Below are 25863 nucleotides of genomic sequence, written 5' to 3' on the forward strand. Positions count from 1 at the left end.
AATCCACAAGCTTCTTGGACTGGGTTATACATGTCAATAAATAAATAAATATGATTTATATGTCCTCTAGAGATCCTGTGTTTAATCCACTGTGTTTGATTCATGATGCAAACATGGTAAGGATATATAACCCAATTACCCATATTGGTTTAAAATGTTTTATCGATTTTATCCTTGACCTTGGTGCCACGCAGAAAAGACACCTTTGCTCAGACTCCTTGGCCCCGGTTCCCAGTTTGCTACTGGGACAAGTTCAGCATGTTACTACTAGCATATAAAGCCCTTAACAACTTGGGATCAGTTTACCCGTGAGATCACCTTTCCCCTATTATGCTTGATTGATGGCTTCCATCTGCACAACTAGCACTCTTACAGGTGCCAAATAAAGCTCATTCTGCATTTGCAAGAACTCAAACTTTTAGTGTTGCAGCATCTACACATTGGAACTCCCTGCCTATTGATTTCTTTTTGGAGCCTTCTAAACTCATTTTTGTTTAGACATGTCTACCCAGATATCTAAAATGCTGCTGTCTGTTTTAAACTCCTTTGAGTTTATTGCTGATTTTATGTTTTTCTGGAATGCTTAAGATTGTGGTTATTAACTGTTTTTACTGATAATTTTATTGTTTTATTCTTATTGTGACTGCTTTGATTTTTTTTTTCAATCAAGTAATGTATACATAAAGTAAATAATAGTGTATTTTTGTCCCTTCCCTATTTGAGAGATTAGATACAGAATATCCTCTGGATGCTTTCAGACCAAAAGAGCAGCTTCATAAGAAAATAAAGAGCCAAATTCTGAAGGAGATGGAAAACATCACATGCAAACACACATATGCATCACAGATATAAGTAAACAATATATTGCTATTGCTCAGCCAACTCTCAGCTGCAAGGAAAAGAAGATTAAGAAGTCATGGTTGGCTTCTATGATACACCCCAGAGTCATGGAACCAAATACTTACCCAGCACATCAGCAGAACAGCTGCTTTACCTGTTCCTCCCTGAAGAACAGGGGAAAATAAAAGACCAACAAATATGGGCTTGGGGGCTTCATTCAAACAATTCCCGACTAAGGGCTGGAGAGTTTTGTTGTTGCTGGGTGGTTGTGTTGTCTTGTAAAACACAACAGCAGGTTGTTGGGATTTAATTGGTCTGCTATGGGGCCTTGTGCTTGCTAAGCCAGCAAAATTCAAGGGCAAGCAAGCAGAAACAATGACCCAAGCCTTTGTGAGACGGGTTTCCTCAACCTGGCACCCGTTAGATGATATGGACTACAACTCTGATCCTAAATGTGGGCACCAGCTTGGGGGAAGGCTGGTTGGTCTAAGACATCTGGACAGCCTGGGGTGCGGCAAACCCAATTGGGTAAGAGAACTGTGGTACTCAAACGTGACAACTTTAGGAGGAATTATGATATCTAATGGACATGGAAATGAATTTCCCAGATCTCAGATCCTAGATGAAGATCATGTGAGGGTGACTGAACTCTCTGGACCCTGTGTTTTCTATGAAACAGTAGACATCTTGCAAGGAAAGATGGAGGCATTTAGCTGTTCTTCCAAGTATCACTCATGCATTTAGACAACTCAAGGGATGCTTCCAGGATATGCGTTTGTGTGTGTGTCACAGTGCTTGCTTTCCTCTTCCCTCCACGTTTACCTTTCCTTTTGTGCCATGTCTATTAGGTTGTGAGGGCCTGCCTGATTTTTAACATCTCTGCAGTGCTTAGAAAACATCCGCTGCTTGTTTAAAATATTATAGAACAGTTGCTCTGGAGAGTTAGGGGTGTAAAATGGAGCAAGGGGCGTCCTTCTGTTTGTTGGATGCCTTTGGTTTTGTTAAGGTTAAGATTGTCGGCGCTGGGAGAGATCAGAAGGATAAAAAGAGACACACAGAGAGAGGAAATAAATGAAGACAGGGAGGGGAAAGAAGCCAGGAAGAGGGAGAGGTGAGAAGATGTCAGCAGAGAGGGAAGCGTCATGTTTGATCGAAGGGCGTCATATGGAGATGTCAAAAGAAAAAGCAATATGAGAATCTGCCTGCGGGCATGTTGGCACTGGGATAATTTGTGGGAGCTCACACTCCCTTTTGAAACCTTGATGCTGAAAAGAGAAGGCGATAAATAGTCCCCTGTTTGAAACAGGAGTGATGGGCTGCAGCTCATCTCCAGCAAGCTGGCTCTTGTCGATGGGCACGGACTCTGCCTGCCAGCAAGGACACTCATTTGCCACACAAGCTGGCAGGGTGAGGATGGCAAGAGTCTGATGTGCCATGGAGCGAATCTGGTGTTGGCGCTCCACCAGAAGGACAGCCTCCCTGGTCCTGAATGGGGTAACTGTGCCCATGAAGGACCAGGTGTGCAGCCTGGGAGTCATTTTGGACTTACAGCTGTTCATGGAGGCGCAGGTCAATTCTGTGTCCAGGGCAGCTGTTTACCAGCTCCACCTGGTATGCAGGCTGAGACCCTATCTGCCCGCAGACTGCCTCACCAGAGTGGTGCATGCTCTGGTTCTCTCCCGCTTGGACTACTGCAATGCGCTCGACGTGGGGCTACCTTTGAAGGTGACCCGGAAACTACAACTAATCCAGAATGTGGCAGCTAGACTGGTGACTGGGAGCGGCCGCCAAGACCACATAACACCGGTCTTGAAAGACCTACATTGGCTCCCTGTCTTTCCTAAGAGCATGGCTCTTTTATATATACATCATATATATGTCTCTCCTGTATTGGTCTCTACAGCCACAGAAGGAGCTGTAACACTCTAATGCTTTGACTTCACTCCAAAAGGTGCACTCTTCCTGACAAGGCAGACGGATGCATTATATGCATAGAAAATGTGTGTTTTTGCATATAATTATTTGGGATTCAAAAGAAAAGAAAAGAAAGATGCAAAAATGTATTGGAGCTAGGCAAGGACTCACTGCAAGAGGTGGCCTGAAGTCGGGGGGGGGGGGACACCTTATTCAGGTCGAATCTCCCAGAATCCATATATAAATCCAACTAAGATGATTTCCTCTTCCATCTCTAGTTTCAAATCCCAGCAGGGAAGCTTGGACTACTGCAATACACTCTACGTGGGGCTACCTTTGAAGGTGACCCAGGAACCACAACTAATCCAGAATACGGCAGCTAGACTGGTGACTGGGAGTGGCCCCCAAGACCATATAACACCGGTCTTGAAAGACCTACATTGGCTCCCAGTACGTTTCCAAGCACAATTCAAAGTGTTGGTGCTGACCTTTAAAGCCCTAAACAGCCTCGGTCCTGTATATCTGAAGGAGTGTCTCCACTCCCATCGTTTTGCCCAGACACTGAGGTCCAGTTCTGAGGACCTTCTGGTGGTTCCCTCACTGCGAGAAGCCAAGTTACAGGGAACCAGGCAGAGGGCCTTCTCGGTAGTGGCACCTGCCCTGTGGAACGCCCTCCCTTCAGATGTCAAAGAGAAAAACAACCACCAGACTTTTAGAAGATATCTGAAGGCAGCCCTGTTTAGGGAAGCTTTAATAGACTATTGCATTTAATAGACTATTGTTTAATAGACTATTGCATTTTAATATTTTGTTGGAAGCCACCCAGAGTGGCTGGGGAAACCCAGCCAGATGGGCGGGGTATAAATAATAAATTATTATTACCTTGATAAGAAGCTAGACAACAAATAAAAAGGGAAAATGAGATGAGGGGATGGGCAGATAGACAGGATGGCGAAGGATTGATTAAGTTTGTGCATGGAAATGGATGAATGGAAGGCAGAGATGAACGAAACAATGAGAGGAACAGCTCCACACGTTGCATTTTAACATTGCCTAATGTTTTGTGTGTTCCCATAAATTTATACTGTATGGAATCGAAAAACAGGTGTAAATGTGTCCTCTCACCCGGGAGATGGGTATGCCTCCATCTCCTCCGCATCAGGTAAGAGCACACCTGTTGGCAAACAAGAATTGGCTACAAGAAAGAGCATGATATAAACAGACAGAAAAAAGAGAAGCCTGGAAAGGAAGGGGGAAAAACAAATCCAAGAAGGAAAATACAGAAACGATCATAGAGGTGCAGACAGCAATTAATTCTCAGCCTTAAGAAGAGATCCTGGTTTGGAAGATTGGAATTCTACGCAGGGTCAAAGGCAGCTGGGGTTGTCCGGGATCTTTAAGGAAATCCCAAGAAGTGTCAAAGGTGTTTTGTTTTTGTTTTTGTTTACCCCTTCCCCTGGTGATTCAGGGATGCAGGAGGAGAGCAGAGCATTTAAGGGTGGGTTGAGGCAGCACAGGGCATTCTTGAGAGAGTTCTCAGTTGCAACGGATGCAGAGCCGGGTCTATTTAAGCAGGCTGAGGGGTGGGAGGTGGGAAGAGGTGGGAGGCCCTGGCAAGTCTGCAGGGCTGGGGAGATCCATTCCCAAAGGATGTGGGTAAGAGCAAGGGAGAAGCAGAGGAGACAGAGGATGCTGGAGGAATAAGCTCACCCATCACCTCTCCCAGAACAGGGAAGGTCTAGAGGAAGAAATGCAATATGAGAGGATCCTGAAAATCACTAAATGTCCTAATTTAAACATCCAGTTCTTATATGGTTAGGGTCATCAGGAGTGGATTTTCTGGCATGATGATCAGGTCTCATGAGCTGCTTCAGAACTCCCTGCCTATTGATATCAGGCACTTGCCTTCATTTTATTCTTTTTGATGCCTGCTAAAAACATATTTATTTACGCAAGCCTATCCAGATGTTTGGAAATTTGATGTGAGTTTTAGCCTGTTTGTAGCCTATTGGTTTTTAAACTTTTCAAACGTCTTAAATCAGTGGTTCCCAATTTGCTGACTAGTGTGGATCCCCTATTTTTTCCCCAAAAGCAAAGCCACAGACTCCCTACTTTGGAAAATTTTGATATCTGTTATGGTGGTTTTTGTTATGTGAACGGTGCTACAGACCCCCTGGGTAGGTTAAAAGCAGATCCCCTTTTTAAAATCATTGTTATTTTTCCTTATTGGTAATTTTATTGTTATCTTTTTTTAAAAACCATGTTGAGGGTCCCCCCCCCCTTTTACAATCAAGCAGTGTAAAAAAATTATGAAATAAGAAAGAAAGAAAGAAAGAAAGAAAGAAAGAAAGAAAGAAAGAGGAGCCCAGATCAGGACTCGTCACTGCCTGCTTCAACCCATTTTCTGAAATGTTTTCCCCCATTGAACTGCAATTGGGGAAGATGGTAAAAGTACCCACATAATGATTAAACTGCTGTACCCAAATCCACTATGCCTCAAAGAAAAGCCAGTTCATGTGGATGTTATCATGCATCAAAAATGGTTGTGGGAACCAGTGTTGGAGTGCAGTGCTTAATGTTACTCCAACAGCATAATAATAATAATAATAATAATAATAATAATAATAATAATAATAATAATGTTGTTATAGGAACAACTGTTTAGAAACTGGTGCTAGAGTTTTCATTTTCCTCTTTCCTCCCTGTTCCTTTTCCCGCTTATATCTTGGTTTTTTGTTTTTTGCTTCTTTTAGATTGTAAATTGCCGGATAGGCTCTGTCTTGTTTTGAACAACCAGGCCACCCTGGAAGCCTTTTTGACTGAATAGCAGGGAGAAACTATACAAATAAAGACCTGCCTAATAATAATAATAATAATAATAATAATAGACCTGCTGCCAAGGGCCGACCTAACTGTGATAAATAAAGGTAGTCATTTTCATTCAAGTATGAAGTGAGTCTAATTTTTTTTATATAAAAAGGGGCACAGAGGGGAGGGTGCCTGAATCTTCTGCCCCTCTCCCCATGCCCCATAACCTCCAGGCACTTCCCCCCTTGGAAAGTGCTTGAAGGAACAGGGCATGAAGAGGGTTTCAGCTCCTCATCAATGCCAGAGTCCCTTTCGATGTAGGAAAGCCACTTCCGCCCTTTTGAAGAGGTGGAGTTGTGGGCTTCACGACCCCACCATGTGCACGGCAGATGGTACCCAGCCCCCGCATGATTGGGGGGAATCCCAGCCAAGGCTGTAGGGGCGTGGCCTGCCCTATTTAAGGCAGGAGCAGCCGGGAATCTCCCTCTTTGCCACCTGCCAGCTGTTCCTGCATTTCCCACCCTCCCGTCCTATAAGGTTTTCATTCCTTGGCCTTGCTATGGACCTCGGTTGGTCACCGTTGAGGGGCCTGGAAGGAATTCTTCCACTTGGCAAATTGGCACCAGCCACTTGGTTTTCGCCTACCTCATAGCAAATCGTCACAACCTTCTTGGTATTGGCAGTTAGGCATTGGTATTGCTCTGTAGATGGAAGAGGGGAGGAAGTGCCATCACCTGCCCCGCATATTGAAGGATAGTCTGAGAAAGGATTCTGAAGGGCGTGGCCCTGTCCGAAGCCTAAGGAGGTGAGGGCCTAGGGCACGCCCCCTAGTGGTGACCCTGGGTGAGTTCCTAGTTGATGTGCATCAGCAGGACTCCCCCTACTGGTGGTTAACCCTTCCCGGACTTCAAGCGGATGGGCTGGAGTCAGATATAGTTGGTTAGGACCAATGCCTAAGCCAATACCGCTCATCACCTGTAACCAATAAAAGCTGTGGCCTTATTTAGCCCATTAACCTTCATAATTGTGTCATGTGTCATTATTTTCACTGGAGGGGGGGGGCGGGAACTGGCCATGCAATTAGACCCTCCCATGCCATCCTGGCTCTAGATGCGAATGGTGCAGTCATGGGATGAAGTCAGCCTGGCTGCCACCAATGTGTCCAGTTTGGGCATAGGTCTCTTCTTCCTCTATCCACGCCCCTTCCAAAAGCCTGTCCCCATGGAGGTTGCCCTTGACCTCAGCCAAGCACCAAGCATATAGGAGGGCAGTGGAGGGCCTACAGGAGATGGGAGGAGGCTGGAGCTCTTGAGGGGCAGGAATGGCCGGGAGCAGCTCAGACGCACAGACCAGACGCAACACAACTTTTGACACAAACAGACAGCAAGGATATATATCATAAGAAAGAAAAGGAAATTAAGGTCAAGCTCAATCCCCAAACCAGGTCACTTGTTGATTTCTCACCTGTGATGTGCTCACCTGATCTACAAGCCATATCCACGTCCTTTTCGAAATCAGTCTGGAAGACAGAGAAAACAGGAGGGGCGGTGGTCAACAAGGCAGAGGGGAGGGGGGAGGTTATGGGGTGGGAGAGGAAAGGGGGGCCTCAAATCCAGCATTTCTGGCCCATTTCCAGAACTAGCAAGCAAAGAGTCACAACAACGAGACCCTGGCGTGAACAAAAGGGGGGTTATTGAGAGGTAAAGGTGTTCAGGTGCCTTCAGACATGGGCAGTATTGTCTTCCTGATTATAATTTGCCATTGTCCACTTCTGCCCCATTGTCTAATGTTCCTTAACACTGCAGCACCTATGGCGTTATGGAACTGTGGCTTTTTGTCAATTCACTCCCACAGTTCGCTCCAGTCTTTGATGGGCGCAGATGATGGCCTGAATGCGTAACCATAACCGGATTTTTCATTTAGATCTGTATCTGGAACCATTCGGAGTTATCAGCCTGGGCAACGGACAATTTCCAACTGAGTTAGGCGGGGAAGGTTTCGTTAAATCAGAAATGATTCTTTGTTTCAGGTTCTTGAACGTCGAACAAAAGGCAGATTTCAGTGTGTCTTGTGGAGGGTCAGAATCACAGAATCACATCACAACTTTTGGCGATGTGAAACTTCTCCCAGGCCTTTGGCCAATTAAACCATCTGTTTTAAATGGTATGGGTTTCTGTTTGTTACTGTGGTATGTATTGGTGTGTTTTTATATTGTCAAGCTCCCTGTGATCCTTGGATGAAGGGTAGTGTAAAATTTTTAATAATAATAATAATAATAATAATAATAATAATAATAATAATAATAATAATTTTTACTGGGCTAAGTGAGCTGCAGTTTCTGGAATCACCTAACACAGAAATTAGCACTAAACATGCACTATATTATTCCATTAAGTTTCTGGAAGCGGCTTTTATGTCGCATGAAAGCTCAAATATAATATGGAAATTAAGAGTTAGAGAAATGTTGGGGAAATGGGGAAAAGCTGGGTGAATGCTGCCTTTGGCAGGAATCAACATATTATAGGGATGGAGACAATTATGCCAATCCTTCTTCACGTCTGATCCTGTCTAATTTGCTTTCTGAGAATCTGAGAATCCTCCGGAAAAATAATCTCTCAAAGGACCTGTTGAAGGCATTTTACCATTGTACTGTGGAGAGTGTATTAACTTATGGTCTGTGTGTGTGGTTTGGGAGCTGCACAGTCAGGAAAAAAACAATGCTGTCCAGGGTTGTAAAGACCGCGGAGAGAATAATTGGGTGCACTCTTCCCACCTTGGATCAAATCTATGCTTCCAGGTGCCATAAGAAAGCTGCAGAGATAGTGCAGGATAGTGCGCACCCCGGAAATGATCTCTTTCAGCTTCTGGAAGAATGTACAGGGTTATAAAGACTAGGACTAGCCGCCTGAGAAACAGTTTCTATCCAAATGCGATTTTGGTGTTGAAAGCAGTGTAAGGTAGTCTCCAGGGGAGTATATTGTATTTAATTATGGGGTGTTCGAGTTTTTGGGGGGCTAACCAGGCTGGGATAGCAGGCTTGTTGGTTTTTGAATGTCTGATGTAGTTTTTTTTCAATTTCATTGTTCTGTCTGGGGCAATGACAATAAAGATTATCGTATGAAGATTATTGCATCGTTATGTGTGTGGGAAAGAAGCTGGTAGCAGCTTGTGCATATTCTTGCATATATCAGCTGGAGGAGAAAATTGCATGCCGAGACTCTTCTGCAAGTCAGTTGGCGGGTCAGAGACGCATTCAGATATGCATCTCGTCGAACGCAACAGATCGGAAAAGCAGAATCTGAATCCAGATGCACATTCAATGCACATTCAGTTGAAGTTAGCTATTGGAGAAAGGCCTGAGGAAGATGGAACAATGGTCTGACTCAGCACAAGACAACTTCTTACAAGTATGAATTCTCAAGAGAGCTTTTTGTGGCTGTGCAAGAGCTAACTGGGCAGAAAAGTGGAATATTCTGTGGAAATCAAGAGATATTTTTTCCCCCAAGTCCAAGCATGCATCCTGCTAATTTATGAGACTAGAAGAGCTGATTTCCCCCTCGTTTCATTCCTCTCTTTCATTAAATAATTTTTATTATTTAAAAAAAGAATCAAGGTGGTGTACAATGAAACTATTGAAGCCACCAAATACAGAACAAACGATGAACGCAGAATCCAATTCATTCTCTAAAAACACTTGGTTGAAATACGTACATTTTCAGCAGGTGACATCAGGATTATAGATGCCTGTCTGATTCCCATAGGAACAGTGTCCCAAGTTACTGTTGCCACTATGCTAAAATCCTAGGTTCGTCTAGAGACCAAACTAATATGGGATAACTGTGGGACTTTTAGGAGCATTCCTCCTGATGATCACAAATGATCTGGCCTGTGTGTATGAGGGACAAGGTGGTCCTTCGGATAACCTCATCCATTTAAAACTTTGGATATTACTAATAATACCTGAAACCTAATTTCGTATTGGACTGACAGCCGGTGTAGGGCTTTCTGCACAGCTGTGGTGTTGTTTTAATCTTTCAAAATGTAAAGCAACTGGTACATTGCCATAAATAAAATATATAAAGCATTATTTAATCATCTAACCTATGGGAAAACTTGGTGCAAGCGAATGGGGATGAATGGGAAATAAACAGGCTGTCTGGAGGTGACCTCACAGACATGTGGAATCAATGTGGGACTCCATGACTTTGAAAGTGGCACCGCCCTTGTCACACTAATAATAATAATAATAATAATAATAATAATAATAATTTTATTATTTGCACTCAGCCCACCTGACTGTGTTGCCCCAGCCACCCTGGGTGGCTTTAGACAAATATAAAAGCATAATAAAACATCAAACATTAAAAACTTTAAAGCCCTAAACGGCCTAGGTCCTTATACCTAAAGGAGCGTCTCCACCCCCATTGTTCTGCCCGGACACTGATGTCCAGCGCTGAGGGCCTTCTGGCGGTCCCCTCGCTGCAAGAAGTGAGGTTACAAGGAACCAGGCAGAGGGCCTTCTCGGTAGTGGCACCCGCCCTGTGGAACGCTCTCCCACCAGATGTCAAGGCAATAAACAACTACTTTACTTTTAAAAGACAACTGAAGGCAGCCCTGTTTAGGGAAGTTTTAAATGTCTGGTGCTGTATTGTTTTTAATATTTGGTTGGAAGCTGCCCAGAGTGGCTGGGGAAACCCAGCCAGATGGGTGGGGTATATAATAATAAATAATAATATAAATTATTATTATTATTATTATTATTATTATTATTATTATTATTATTAAACTTTGCCAAACTGGGCTGCCTTCAGATGTCTTCTAGAAGTTGCTATTTAACTCCCTGACATCTGATGGGAGGGCATTCTGCAGCATGGGTGCCACTACCAAGAAGGCCCTCTGCCTGGTTCCCTGTAGCATCACTACCAAAGAGAAAAGCTGCATTTCCCTCATTTCTTTACGGAGGAACAAGAGGCACTTTATCCTACCATGAGCTGAGCATGTCCGTTTTGAAACGACCCCCCGGAATCTCCATTTCCTTCTTCCTGGCGGTCCACCACTCGGCATTTCACAGCATCCTGCACCTGGGGAAATGCGTGTCATGAGAGAGAATCGGATCAAAGTGTCAGAAGGAGCAAAAGAAACGGAATGAGGAGCAGTAAGTCATTTCAGCACCAGGACAGAGGCACAACCAGCAGAATCTGCTTAGAGCGGCCTGACTGACCGGCCCATGGACCCCCGCCGCCCGCTCAAGGACGCCAGACACCCCCTCAGTCAGCTCACTATTGGAAAAATGCCCGGGAAGGCCACCACCTTCCCAAGACACCCTCTGGCTGTAAATCTTCCTCAGTCCAGAGAGACCAGTAATAAGCGACCCCTCCCTCCTGAGAGGAGCACACTCGTCTTTTGGCATCCCATTGCAGAAGAAAGAGACAATCAGTAGCTCTAAACTACTTTATTTACATTGTCTATACACAGAGCTTCCATTGGAAGACACAGGAACTACCCACGCTGGAAGAATGGCAGATGAAGCTTATCGATTACATGGAACTAGCAGAAATGACTGGCAGTATCAGAGACCAGGGAGAAGAGACGGTGAAGGAAGATTGGAGGAAGTTTAAAGACTACTTACAGAAGCATTATAAAATAAAGAATGTTTGAGGACATCAGATTGAATTTAAAAGAATATTAGCATAAAAATTTAATGATTAAGAAAGAATAATTTTGAAGACATATGGAAATGCAATTATGTTAAGATAGTAAGATTAAGTTGAACCAAAGATATGCCAGAGGGAAAGAATTTACTGTCAGAATATCAGATCTAGAATACAGAGTGGGAAGGTCTGGGGAAGTCGCAGATCCAAGTTAATGTTGAAAAATACAAAGACACAATAATATTTTTAACTTTTTTATTTTACCTTTTCTTTCTGTTTTTTGTACACTGTATTTTAAATTGTGTGTATGTATTGGTTTTTTTTTTACCCTTTGTTTTGTACTTGTTTGTTTGTATTCTTTGTTTATTGGTTGTGAAAAATAAAAATATTATATATATATGTATAAAAATATACACAGAGCTTCCATCAGCGTGTCTGCTCTCTCTGAGCAGCAGTACAGAAGAGCACACTTCACTCAGAAGCGAAAGTGACTTCTACAGTACTGAGACTGAGCAAAGACTTCCTGTCTCACGCTCTCAGACACTCACATGATGTAAACAACCATTGTGCTGCTCTCTGCGCAGCTGGTGAGATAAAAATCCTAACACTCACATGCGCCGCGCTAAACCAGCGCAGAGCAGAGCGGGGACCGCCTTCCGCGATGCTGGCTGGCTTTCCATTGGCTGCAGGAAGCTCCTGCAGCCAATCGGAAGACGCACACGCCCCCTCTGTGCCGGAAGGAGCTCCGGAAATAGCGTTTGCACATGTGTGCGCGCTCACACACACTCCGGCCCACTGCAGCGTCTGCGGGACTGTGAACCGGCCCAAGCCACAAAAACTTTGCCGAACTCTGGCTTAGAGGGTTCATTGCAATTAGGCAGTATAAGCACGTTGTGAAATAAATAGATAAAATTTATAGATTGAGTCCTTATAACAACCTGGGGGTGAGGGCGGCAAGAGAATGGGCCCTCAATTTTTTTAAGGAAATGGTACTAGAATTTATCAATTCATCCATCTTTATTAAGCAACGACCCCTCTGACTGTGGAGGCAGAACATAACCATCATGGCTAGCAGCCACAGATAGCCTTCTCCTCCACAAATTTGTACAATCCTCTTTTAAAGCCTATCTAGGTTGGTGGCCATCATTGCCTCCATAGTTTAAACATGCACTGTGTGAAGAAGGACTTTCTTCACTACAGTTTAGCTAAAGATTATGGGATGGGAATCAGTGTGGCTTGTAGATTTTATTAAAGCCCCCTATACCCCACCTCCCAGGGCTATTTTCCTAGAAAAAGATGTGCCAGAATTCACCACTAACACCTCCCTTGTTCTCTTATAATGGAAATGGCGCCCACCTGAGAGGGGCCAGAACTGAGTTCAAGTGAGTTCTGGCTGAAAAAAAAAGCCCCAAATATGACACAAACTGAATTATGGGTTCTTGGAACCTAGGCAATGATTCCTGATGGTTTTTTTGTGTTAGGACAGTCATTTGGTATACAGTCATACCTCAGGTTACAGACACTTCGGGTTGCACGATTTTGGGTTGCACACTGCGCCAAACCCGGGAGTACCAGAACGGATTACATCCAGGTTTCGGCGCTTGCACATGCGCAGAAGTACTAAATCGCGCGTTGTGCATGTGTAGAAGGGCTGAATCGCACCTTACGCATGCGCAGAAGTGCCGAATCGTGACCCGCACGTGCACAGACATGCGGGTTGTGGGTTGTGAATGCTACAGGTTGCGAACGTGCCTCCCGCATGGCTCACGTTCACAACCCGAGTGTCCACTTTATATGAAACTAAATTCAGTGGAGGAACGGGGATGAGAAGATTCACTCTCATCCTGACCTCTCCATTATGGAAGGTTCCAGTGAGTTCCACCTGAAAAAAAGCCCTGCCAACACCCATTTAAGCCCTGGCTGGGGCTTTACATTCATTGGAACCATATAGAAAGACAGATCAAAGGAGATTGGGACAATGTCTTCTCATCCAGTAACTGTGCAAAGCAAGATATGGTCTTTTCTCAAGCAAGGCAAGATCTGAGTTTGGGCTGAGCCGAACCAGTATACCTGAAAGAGCATCTCCACACCCATCATTCAGCCGGGACACTGAGGTCCACCTCCAAGGGCCTGCGAGAGGTTAGGTTACAGGGAACCAGGCAGAGGGCCTTCTTGGTGGTGGCACCCGCTCTGTGGAACACCCTCCCTTCAGATGTCAAGGAAATAAATAACTATCTAACTTTTATTTAATTTTTTTATTTTTTAAAAAACTATCTGACTTTTAGAAGACATCTGAAGGCAGCCCAGTTTAGGGAAGTTTTTAATGTTTGATGTTTTATGGCTTTATTATTATTATTATTATTATTATTATTATTATTATTCTGTTGGGAGCAGCCCAGAGTGGCTGGGAAAACGCTGCCAGATGGGCGGGGTATATAAAAAATATTATTATTTGTCAGGGGTTCAGGAGCAGAGGCACAGGAAAGGGAGGAAATAGAGAGCGAGGGGGAGGAGTCCGAAGGAAATGTTAGCGATGACAGCGGTCCGAGGTCTCTGAGTCTTTCCAGCGAATCGGAAGATTCACAGAAAGGGGCTCCCATGGTCAGGGCAAGGGGGGTGCCTAGGGGGACACCCCAGGAAGAAGGGGCCAGAGGGGACTCAGAGAGCAGCAGTTGGAAATCAGGACCAGCGTCCACACCAGAGTGTAGTAGGGGGGAGGAGTCCCAGGCATCGGGATCAGGCGGCGCACTGCCAGCGGGAGGACATAAGTCAGGATTGGCCACGCCTCCATCGGGGAGCGAGGAAACGGTCGAGAGGAAGGTTGAAGGCTGGGCGCGCGCGCCAAGTTCAAATGCACAGGAGGGCGGCGCAGTTGGCAGCCCGGATAGGGAGCCAGGTCCCAAAGCCCGTCGAAAAGAGCGGGAGGAGTCAGGGGGGTCAACGTCAGCGTCAGAAGAATCCAGGAAGGAAGGGACCCCAGGGGGTAGCAGGACCCAGAGGAGAAAGGAGAGACGGAAGAGGTGGAGTAAGGCTAGAATCTTAAACTGGTGTACAGGGGGCGGAGATTCAGATGGAGCTTCGCCGATCTAACCCTAGACGTAAAGCTGGGGCGCTGCGGCTTGGAAATGGAAACTGTACTTCAATAAAGACTTTTGTACATTACTACCGGCTAGCGTTGGTCCTCTGTGAGCTGGGACCTGGAGCCAGCTCTGACAGTAAGCTCCATCTCAAAAAATTTTGCACCAAAAACCTCGTAACGTGAGTGGACGCAGCGAGGGAAGAGGATTGGTGCTTTGCGAGCTCACAAAAGTCAGGCAAGATGACTACAGAACAGCAACTAGCAGCCCTGCAAAATGCAGTGACACAACTCAACGCGGAGGTACTTGCATCCAGGAAAAGGGAAGAGGAAGCGGCTGCCGCCTGCAGGGATCTCCAAGCCAGGTTGGAAGTGCTTGCTAAGCAGGGGCAACCGGGACCCAAATCAGAGGGGATTGGGCTGGGGAAAAGAGGAGGCAGCCTTGTATCTCATTTCGATGGGAATTTACAGCAGTACCCTAACTTCTGAGCAGACCTGCTGTTTGCGCTGGAACTGCTGGATCAAGACTTTAGAGATGAGCAAGAGAAGGTGGGGTTTATCTGGTCCCATTTGCATGGGGAAGCTAAAGCGTGGCTGCGCAATCTGTGGAGAGATAAGGATCCGGCGCTCCAAAATGCGGATGCTTTCATTAAAGCGATGGATTCGTGTTTTTTTATCAAATATAGACATTGATATCGCCAGAAAAGACATACATGGGCTCAAACAAGGTAGAGCCAGTGTAAGGCAGTACCATTCTCGCTTTTTTGGATTTGTCCATGCGCTGGGATGGGAGAAGGATTCTGCTCCAGTCAGAGACCTTTTTTGGGAAGGCTTGAATGCAAATGTGAAAGATGAGATTGCAAGGGGGGAGAGACCAAAGAGCACTCAGCAGGTGGTCCAGCGGGCGCTGGAAATTGGGGTGCGTCTGGAAGAACGTCCATGGAACAGAGAAGAAGGACGTTGGGGACGTACGCCAGCGAGAGCACCTCCCCTCTTTCCCAAGGATGCCGTGCGTGCGCAATCCACACCTCTGCAGGGAGAGGAACCGATGGAGACTGGAGGCGCCAGGGCTCAGTCAGCTACCAGAGCCCTAACACCGGGAGCAGTCAAAGCGAAGCCTCCTAGAGGGAACAGGAAGTGCTACATCTGCGACAGTGCTCAGCACATGGTGAAAGAGTGTCCCCAGAGGCTCCACAAGCACACTGCAGCCTCAGCAAAAGTAACAGACGCAACTCAGCAGAGAGAACCACAGCAGGGAAACGACAGAGTCTGGCTGGAGGAAGAGGCACTGGGGTCCAGCCAGACAAGTCAGTGAAGCAATCCCCAGAAATTTTGCAGCCCACAGACCCCCTCCCGCCCAAACCAGTGGTGCAGCTCACAGCATCGCTCCAACTACCCAATGGACTCACTATGGAAGTGCCGATTACCATTGACTCTGGTAGTAACGCAGACTTCATAGGACTGGATTTCATTCAACAGCACAACATAGCACTACTGCCAGCCACGCTGCCTCTGAAGGTTGTCACGGTGGATGGCAGGGAATTGCTGGGGGGGGCAGGTGGTGCAGCAAACGCCTCCGATGGTGATGCAATTGGGAATCACCGAGAAGTCATCAGCTTCAATGTCACCCAACTGTCGGACACGCCTGTAGTATTGGGCATGAGTTGGCTGCACAGGCACAGCCCAGCATTGGCGTGGTACCAGCGCCAACTGACCTTCGGCTCCTCCTACTGTGCGGAACATTGCATTCTGCCTAGCCCGGAAGGGGAAGAGGATGACCCGCAGCTACAATTAGGCACGCTGCAAGCAGTGCCACTCAAGTACGCAGCGTTTTTGGAGGTTTTCTGCGAGAAGGAAGCGGACAAGCTGCCTCCCCACAGGTCCTATGACTGCAAGATTGACCTCCTGCCAGGGGCGACGCTGCCAACCGGGAAACTGTATTCCATGTCTGAAGACGAGCTGCAGGAACTCAGGGAGTTCATAGACCTCAACTTGAAGCGCGGTTTCATCCAGGAGTCGAAGGCAGTAGGGGGCAGTCCTGTATTCTTTGTGAAGAAGAAGGACACGCCCCAAAAAAGGCTTGTGGTAGACTATAGAATTTTGAACTCGAAAACCAAGCCCACAGCCTTTCCCATGCCCAAGATAGACGACCTGCTCGCAACGGTGAGGAAAGGACGCGTTTTCACAAAGTTGGATCTGCGAGGGGCGTACAACCTGATTCGCATACGGGAGGGCGACGAGTGGAAGACTGCCATGTTCACGCCCCTGGGCACCTATGAATACAGAGTTATGCCCTTTGGATTACAAAATGGCTCCCACTGTTTTCAAGCCTTCATGCATCACGTATTGGCGGGTCTCCTCTACAAGACATGCGTCTGCTTCCTGGACGACATCCTGATATTTTCAGAATCAGAGGAGACCCACGAGGGAGACGTCAAGGAAGTTCTGCAGAGACTGCAGGAGCATAGGCTGTACGCCAAGCTGGAGAAGTGCCAGTTCGACATGAAGGAGGTAGATTTCCTGGGCTACAAGTTGTCGGACACGGGGCTCGCCATGGACAGCGCCAAGGTTCGCTCAGTGTTGGACTGGAAGAGCCCGCGCAATCGGAAGGAGGTCCAGCGTTTTGTCGGTTTTGCCAACTTTTACCGCAAGTTCATCAAGGGGTTCGCGATGCAGACGGCGGCCATTACCGACACGCTCAGCTCCAAGAAGAAGAAGTTCATCTGGACGGAGCAAGCGGAGCAGTCCTTTCAGAACCTCAAGCGTCTCTTCTCGTCCGAAGAGCAGCTACTGCATGTGAATCCCAGCAGACCGATGAGGGTTGAAACGGACGCCTCAGACAGAGCCGTGGGAGCAGTACTGTTGCAGAAAGACCCGCATGGGGACTGGAGACCGTGTGCCTTCTACTCCAGGAAGCTCAGCAAGTCAGAGCAGAACTACACCATCTGGGACAGGGAGTTGCTGGCCATTCATGCAGCATTCAAGGTGTGGCGGCACTTCCTCATCGGAGCCAAACACACAGTGCAGGTCCGCACGGACCATAAGAACCTGGAGTACTGGCGCACGGCAAGGTTCCTGAACCAGAGGCACATACAATGGGCGGAGTTCTTTGCGGATTTCGACTTCAGGATAGAGTACATCCCAGGCGACGACAACATCATGGCGGATGCACTGTCCAGAAAGCCGCAATACCTCGAAGAGGCGGCACCAGCAGCGGCCAAGCACATTTTCGCACCGAAAGCGTGGGCGTGCGCTTCAGCAATCGTGGACCTGGATGCCGTCCGTCGAGCGCTGCAGGAGGACCCCTTCGCACAAGCCAAGATGGAGGAGGTGCACAGGGGCACGGCGAAGGACGACGAGTTCCAGATACACGACGGATTGCTCATCCGCAGAGGGGCCCTCTACGTACCGGGAGACGACCTCCGCGCGAAAGTACTGCAGCAGTTGCACGACGCACCCACCGCCGGGCACTTTGGCAAAGAGAAGACGGTAGAATTAGTAGCCAGAGATTTTTGGTGGCCCAAGATGCGGGGGGAAGTTGCGGATTACGTCTCGAGGTGTGACACCTGCCAAAGGGCCAAGTCAGTGCACAAACCGCCGGCGGGACTGCTCGAACCGCTGCAGACACCGAGCGAACCGTGGGAGAGGGTGGCCCTGGACTTTGTCACGGATTTACCCAGCTCGAGGGGCAAGACGGCAGTGCTAGTGGTGGTGGACATGTTCACCAAAATGGCCCACTTCATTCCGTGCGCGAAGGTGGCCACGGCGGAACAGACCGCCAAACTGTTCATAGACCACGTGTTCAGGGTTCACGGTCTGCCACGGTCTATCCTGTCCGACCGGTGGCGACAGTTCATCTCGAACTTCTGGCAGAAGCTGATGGGTTTCCTGAACGTCAAGATCAACCTAGCGTCGGCAAGACACCCGCAGACCAACGGACAAGCGGAGCGAGTCAACGCCGTCATGCAGCAGTACCTGAGATGCTACGCAAATCAGCAGCCGGCAACATGGGTGGACTACCTGCCGCTCGCTGAGTTCGCCTACAACAACACGAAGCACGTGTCCACAGGGGTGACACCGTTCTTCGCCAACAACGGGAGGCATCCCAGAACCTTCCCGGGATTAGAGAGACTGGGGGAGGGGGAGCCACAGGCAGCGGAAGCCTTAGCGTCAGAGTTGCAGGAGGTTCACGAACAGCTTCGGAGGCAGTTAGAACTAGCAAAGCACGCATACAAACTGCAGGCTGACAAGCACAGAAGGGTTGGGGAAGACATACAGGTGGGAGACTGGGTTTGGTTAGCAGCCCAGGCAGTGCCGACCAGATCGTTAGCGAAGAAGAAGCTCGGACATAAGCAGCTAGGACCTTACCAAGTCGAGGCACAGATCAATCCAGTGGCCTTCCGGTTGACACTTCCGGAGGGATCCAGAATGCACCCAGTGTTCCATAGATCAGTGCTCACGCCCTACAAAGCACCTCACAGATTTCAGGAGCCGGGCACGGCACCAGACCCGCTCAGGGAGACGCCCACAAGGAGGGGGTCGCCAAGAGGGGAACCCATCAACCAGGTCACAGAGATTTTAGACTCGAGATGGGGGGAAGAGGGAGTAGAATATTTTCTCGCCAGAGAAGGTACCCCGGCCAGCGCCAACCGTTGGGTGCCGGACTATGCCTTGGACGAGCCTCTTCTCAAGGAAGAGTTTCATGCCATTTTCCCACACAGGCCCATGCCAGCCGCGTATTTCGACGACTGGCTTTTCACACCCACATTTTCAGCCAGCACGTTCCAGGGGTTCACCTCGGACGAAGAACCGGCACTAGAAACACGTTCCCCGGAGGGATCGCCCTCGGGGTCTGCCTCAGACCGTTCTTATTGGTGGGACGATCGACCAGAGGAGCAGTGGCGCAGGAAGTGGCTGGGGGGTCCTTGGCAGGCAACGTCCCCAGAGGAGACCGGGGGAGAGACGGACATGGACGTATTGGGGGAGGACCTTGGGTTCGAGCACGGCGGCAAAGAGATGGAAGCAGAGGAAATCGAGGTCGGCGAGAGCACGGAGGACGAGCCGGACTTATCCGGCTGGATGCACGCCACGGGGGACGAACTGTATCCGGCATTCACCCCCACAACGACGGAGCACCCAGCACCCACACCTGAAGGAGGGGGGGGAAGGGGGGGCTTCGAGGGGGGGATGGATGTCAGGGGTTCAGGAGCAGAGGCACAGGAAAGGGAGGAAATAGAGAGCGAGGGGGAGGAGTCCGAAGGAAATGTTAGCGATGACAGCGGTCCGAGGTCTCTGAGTCTTTCCAGCGAATCGGAAGATTCACAGAAAGGGGCTCCCATGGTCAGGGCAAGGGGGGTGCCTAGGGGGACACCCCAGGAAGAAGGGGCCAGAGGGGACTCAGAGAGCAGCAGTTGGAAATCAGGACCAGCGTCCACACCAGAGTGCAGTAGGGGGGAGGAGTCCCAGGCATCGGGATCAGGCGGCGCACTGCCAGCGGGAGGACATAAGTCAGGATTGGCCACGCCTCCATCGGGGAGCGAGGAAACGGTCGAGAGGAAGGTTGAAGGCTGGGCGCGCGCGCCAAGTTCAAATGCACAGGAGGGCGGCGCAGTTGGCAGCCCGGATAGGGAGCCAGGTCCCAAAGCCCGCCGAAAAGAGCGGGAGGAGTCAGGGGGGTCAACGTCAGCGTCAGAAGAATCCAGGAAGGAAGGGACCCCGGGGGGTAGCCGGACCCAGAGGAGAAAGGAGAGACGGAAGAGGTGGAGTAAGGCTAGAATCTTAAACTGGTGTACAGGGGGCGGAGATTCAGATGGAGCTTCGCCGATCTAACCCTAGACGTAGAGCTGGGGCGCTGCGGCTTGGAAATGGAAACTGTACTTCAATAAAGACTTTTGTACATTACTACCGGCTAGCGTTGGTCCTCTGTGAGCTGGGACCTGGAGCCAGCTCTGACATTATTATTATTATTATTATTATTATTATTATTACCCTGCCCTTCCCGGTTCAGAAAACCGGGCTCAGGGTGGCTAACAACAAATTTAAAACACTTAATTAATGCAACAAAAAAACAGCATAAAATACAGTATGAAACATGAATAACAATAAATTCAGAATTCAAAAATCAATTTAGGGGGGAAATCCATCCAATAAACCTTAGATGATCACCAGGGCTAGCTGGCTAAATTAGTCCTATCTGGGCCAGCGAGGAGACCAGGGGAGAATTAGCTGTAGGATCCCAGAACAGGTAATCTTCATAAAAGGGGAGGGAGAGGGAAGGAAGGGTAATAAAAGATCAGGCTAAGTTCAAATTGAAAGCCAGGCGGAATAGCTCTGTCTTAAAGGCCCTGCAGAAGGATTATTATGCCTGCTCAGATGCTCACCTCTCTTCTCAGGATGCAGTGGACCATCACAATGACAAAGCCTTCCAAGGAGTCGAAGACTGCGAAAAGAATTTGGAAGAGGGCTGATCGGCGGTCTGTGATGGCCAGCACTGCTGACATCCAGGTGAGGGCGAGGAGAGGTAGGACCACACAGGAGCTCCACAGCGATGCCCTGCGAGAGGGAAGAGAAGAGACCATCATTGAGCTTTCCTTGCCATTCCAGTTGCGACGCAGCAGCCGCTCAAGCGAGCGGATCCCGCAAACCTCTGCTTCCCAAAGGGCGACAGAGGAATAATTTCTGGTAGAGGCAGGGTTGTCCCGAACGGTTTCCGAGCTATCAACGGGACATTCTGGTCGACCGAGGAAAGGGGCTGAGAGGGTTTCTGACCAAGGAAGGAGCCATATGTAAACATAAAATAACGATGCACACTGAGAAAACAGGTGGGACCATGGTGTAGTGGTTAGAGCTAGAATCCTAGAATCCTAGGGGTGTAGCTTGACACACCTTGAACCCCTCATCCTCTGCTTTGCGTTCCATCTTGCCTTATGGAGAACAAAAAAGCTCTCCACACTTTTCTGATATCCTGGTTGGCCCCAGTAAAAGTATTACCCAGCTGTTGATTTTGGATCTCTCTCTCAGAGCTTCCAGGAAAACTACCTGTTTGCTCTTGCAATCACTTTCTGAATCCTGAGGAGACTCCTTTAGAGTAGAAAATCTGCTTTAATTATACCTGATTTGCTTAGATTAGTTAAATTCTGAATCAAGAGCACCTTAATGAGCTGTTTAACCAAGAGCTAGATTCGATGACTGCTAGTTTCTTTCAATGACGCATAAAGCATCTCTCTGTTGCCCAAGGGGCATTCAAACACAGTAATGCAATGCAAGACTTCCAAAGTGGACCAGTCTTGATCTTCAGATTTCAAACGGACAAGAAGACAGTCCAATACAAAGCTTTTGGGTCCCTGCAATTCATTTTGGAAAAGGTTGCGTGAATTGCTAAATGAGTACTCTGTGCCCAAGCCCAAGAAAGGCAGTGTGATGTAGTGGTTAGAGTGTCAGACTGGAGTCTGGGAGACCGGAATTCAAATCTCCACTTGGCCATGAAGCTCACTGGGTGAGCTTGGGCCAGTCACTGCCTCTCAGCCTAATCTACCTCACCGGGGTGTCGTGGGGCTTAACTGAAGAGTTAGAAAACCACATCCACCACCTTGAGCTGCTTGTGGAAGAAGGTGGAGGTGAAAAAATAATGCAATGATGAATCCAGGCTTGCCTCAGGTGTACTAGGTTTTTAAGATGTGCTATATCTTCCATGCAATCCATTATTTTTAGATCTTTCCACGGAACAGATCTTTATTCACAAGAAGCCCAAAAATTCTTGTGATACTTTGGAGGTGATTCCCCCTTTTTGAACCAGCCCCAATTTGCAAAAACAACTACATGAGAGAGAGAGAGAGGTCTACTTATGTGACAGTGCAACATAAGCCTGTTTGCAGAGGATGCAGGAGCAAATATTTCAAGCCGGGTGCATTTGGAATAAGGCAACATCAGCTGGGGAGGGTCATAGCTCAGTGGTAGAGTATCGGCCTTGCAAGCAAAAGGTTACAGGTTCAATCCCCGCCATCTCCAGGTAGGGTTTGGAGAGACTCCCTATCTGAAATCCTGGAGAGCTTCTGCCAGTCAGTGTAGGCAATGCTGGGTTAGATGGACCAAAAGCAGCTTTGTGTGTTCCTGTTGCAGCTGGGTCTTCTCTGAGTATTCATCTATTTCATTTCATGCTATATAATAGGCACTTGGGTGGAATCAAGGCCAGTTCATAACTGCATCTTAGCCACTTCTTCTAGAAACATATTTTCCCCTTACCTGGTGTCAACTCATAATCTTGTCTAACTTTGCATGAACAAATTAAACAGCCTATTTCTATAGCAAATGGTGAGAAGAAGATGCTCAGTGAGTATTTTTTCCCCCTCAATGGTAACCAGAGGCAACTTGGATATTTAGCCTTGGGGAAAGTCTTACTTTAATAATACTCACATGAGCAAAGAGTTCAAAAGGGGGCGTGGGATTCTCTTTGGACTGGCAGAGTGGGATTTGATTAAAAAAGGTATAGTTTTCAAACTGAGCCATAAATCTGGTAAAAAACACACAAAACAAAACCATACCCTGCGCCCCAAAAACTCCGCCATCCACCTCCTCTTTTCAGGTGTGCTCCCCACCTCTTTCTCAAACATATGACATTGGCGAGCAGGACATCCCAACAAAGGCACCCTTTTGCAACTTGGAAGTTAATAAAATGGACTTAGGGACATGCACAGGGTGGGAAGAACAGAACCCAGCCCAATCCAAAAAAGTGAACAGAAACAACACATGGAACGGGGGTGGGGAGACGGAGAGAGATCAGTGAGACAGTAGCACAGGTAATATTCCATGCAAGGAAGAAGAGAGTCAGTTTGTCCATCATTTCTCTAAGAGATCAGTTGCTGGGATTCTGCATTTGCAGTCATTAGGAGCCGTTCCAATTTGCTTATCCCTGAGCCATCCATTGCAAAAGGGAATCTTGAGTCTTGATGAGACTTTTCCACTAGGCGACGTACCAAACCCAGCCTTAGGTCCTCTTCCTCACTTCCTTGAAGCACTTGCAGTTTCTGCTAGTTCTAGCAATGGGTAACATTGAGGACCCTAGCATGGGGAGGGCTGTAGCTAGATGGATCAAAGATCCAACTCTGTACAGGGCAGATTTCTATGTTTCGGTGTTCCTATGAGTCTGCCTGCTCCAAATTCACAGGCTCAGATTTTGTGCAAACGGATAGTCAAAGGTGCCCTTCCAGAATTAAAGCAACAGGTTTCCCCCCAAACACCTTCATAATAGGAAGCCAGGAAGGAGATCAGGAGGTATCTCCCCAATCTTTGGGGGTTGTTAATTCTCAGATATCAGGGGTATACATGCAAGAGCTGAAGGTGGCATGGAAATGGGAGATTCCAAAGGAACAGGTAGGCAATGAGATTAAGTGGGACAGAAAGGAAGGAAGGAGAACCTGGTTGAAGAGAGATTGCCAGGAGAGCGATGCGAGGAAATTTTAGGGGATGCTGAAGCCGGGAGCTGCAGGGAGCAGGTTTAAAGGAGAAAGGTGAGTTGAGCAGTATGAAGAAAGATGGGTGCATGGAGAAGAGGTCTCCTGGAGGTAGGGCAAGGCTAAGGCAGGGAGGAAGGTCCAGCAAGGAGAAGCTTAGGATGCTCTATGAAAGAGTCACAGGGAGCAGCGAGAAGAAGAAAGGCAAGTGTTTCATGCGCCAAACAGGAACCAGCAGCAGGATTGGAGAAAGAGATGTGAGAAGACAAGGCAAGGTAGAAGCAGAATGTATGGCTCTGGGGTCTTCAAGGGTCTTGGACTGTAATAGGACTATCTGTTTCTATCTTTAGGCCACGGCTCCCTTAGAGCACAAAAAAAGGAAGTCAGCGTGAAGGCAGGAGAAGAGGCGAAAGGGTGTAGGAAGTGTGGAATGTTTCAGGTTTTTGAACAGCAAGGCTGTTTTTCTGGGGGGGTTTCCCTGCAAAGCTAGTTTCTTGTGGTTTCTTATAAACCACAATAGGATTCAGAATGCAGCAGTCTGACTGGTCCTAGAACAATAGGATCCAGAATGCAGCAGTCTGATTGGTCCTAGAACAATAGGATCCAGAATACAGCAGTCTGATTGGTCCGCAGGAGCCACCCAATCCAACTCCAGGTGGAAGTGAATCCGCAACCTGATTGGCCTACAGGAGAATCCCAGAATTAGCCAATCACGTGGGGCCCATTGTGTAAATAATGTATATAAAGCAGACATTTTGGGGGAACTTCCATTCCTCACTACTATGAGCTGAATAAAGAGCATGAAATCCACACTCGACTCCGAGTATATTTCAACCAGGTTGCAAAAACCTTGTCATTCGTATAATAGCATATAGGTAGAACACCGTATTGATCAGCTCGGAAGAAAGCCTGGTTGGTGGAGGTCTTGTCTTAATCACAATCGCCTTGTCTTAATCAACCGGGTCTTGAACAAACCTTTACCCCAACCACAGCTGGAGGTTTGCTTTTCTTCTACAGAGAGGAGGGCTCACAGATGACTTCCCACCACCCTTCCCCCAAAATGCTGTATGTCTTTGAGATGAAGGAGGAGGACAGTGTCTGTGAGAGCGAAGCACAGCAGATTTCGGGTAGGACAGGAGCTCTGTGAGGAGCTAGAAGATGCCAGCAGGACATCTGAGGTAGATTTGGGTGAGGGATATGGAACAGCACAAAAACTGCACTTCAGGCCTCTCTTCCAGGTGGCCTCCCTCCATCTCAACCTCTTCTTAAGCCCAACACCAGAAAAATGTCTACAGTTACTCCTCATTCTCTTTTCTTTTCTATCTCTTGACCCACTCCCTTAATACCTAGCCCAGCAATCTTCAACTTGGCTTTCTCCAGCTGCTTTGAGCTACATAACTCAGGAGTGAGTTTGAGCTACATAACTCAGGAGTGAGCTTCCGTTCTGCTGTTCCAGGGGGTGGGACCTGAACTGATGGATTCAAATTACCAGAAAGGAGATTCCGACTAAACATTAGGAATAACTGCCTGACAGCAAGAGCTGTCTGACAGTGGGACAGACTCCCTTGGGAGGTTGTGGACGCTCCTTTCTTGGGGTTTTTAAAGCAAGGGATGGGTGGCCATCTGTCAGGGATTCTTTAGCTGTGATTCCTGCATTTCAGGTCAGTTCTATCTCCAGGGCAGCTGTTTTTCAGCTCCATCTGGTATGCAGGCTGAGACCCTACCTGCCCACAGACTGTCTCGCCAGAGTGGCCCATGCTCTAGTTATCTCCCACTTGGACTACTGCAATGTGCTCTATGTGGGGCTACCTTTGAAGGTGATCCGGAAACTACAACTAATCCAGAATGTGGCAGCTAGACTTGTGACTGGGAGTGAATGCCGAGACCATATAGAAAGACCTACACTGGCTCCCAGTACGTTTCTGAGCACAATTCAAAGGGTTGGTGCTGACCTTTAAAGCCCTAAACGGCCTTGGCCCAGTATACCTGAAGGAGCGTCTCCACCCCCGTCGTTCTGCCCGGACACCGAGGTCCAGTGCCAATGGCCTTTTGGTGGTTCCCTCGCTACGAGAAGCCAAGTTACAGGGAACCAGGCAGAGGGCCTTCTCGATAGTGGCACCCACCC

At 47.9% G+C, this 25863-nt stretch overlaps 1 protein-coding gene across 3 annotated transcripts in view; it reads right to left on the reverse strand.

The window, feature by feature from the left end:
• Positions 1–25863, reverse strand: part of ADGRB1 (adhesion G protein-coupled receptor B1) — a 398279-nt gene that overhangs the window by 15245 nt on the left and 357171 nt on the right. For 2 of the 3 annotated variants that reach the window (XM_083448994.1, XM_083448996.1), the window contains exons 26-28: positions 20670–20841; positions 10548–10643; positions 7027–7081 (exon numbers count right to left, since the gene is read on the reverse strand). In XM_083448994.1, the coding sequence (XP_083305120.1) occupies positions 7027–7081; positions 10548–10643; positions 20670–20841 (323 nt within the window). The remainder of the gene's footprint in view (positions 1–7026; positions 7082–10547; positions 10644–20669; positions 20842–25863) is intronic. The other variant, XM_083448995.1, reaches the window with a different exon arrangement.

This window comes from Podarcis tiliguerta (genome assembly GCF_965153285.1).
Source record: "Podarcis tiliguerta genome assembly, chromosome: 7".
NCBI lineage: Eukaryota > Metazoa > Chordata > Lepidosauria > Squamata > Lacertidae > Podarcis > Podarcis tiliguerta.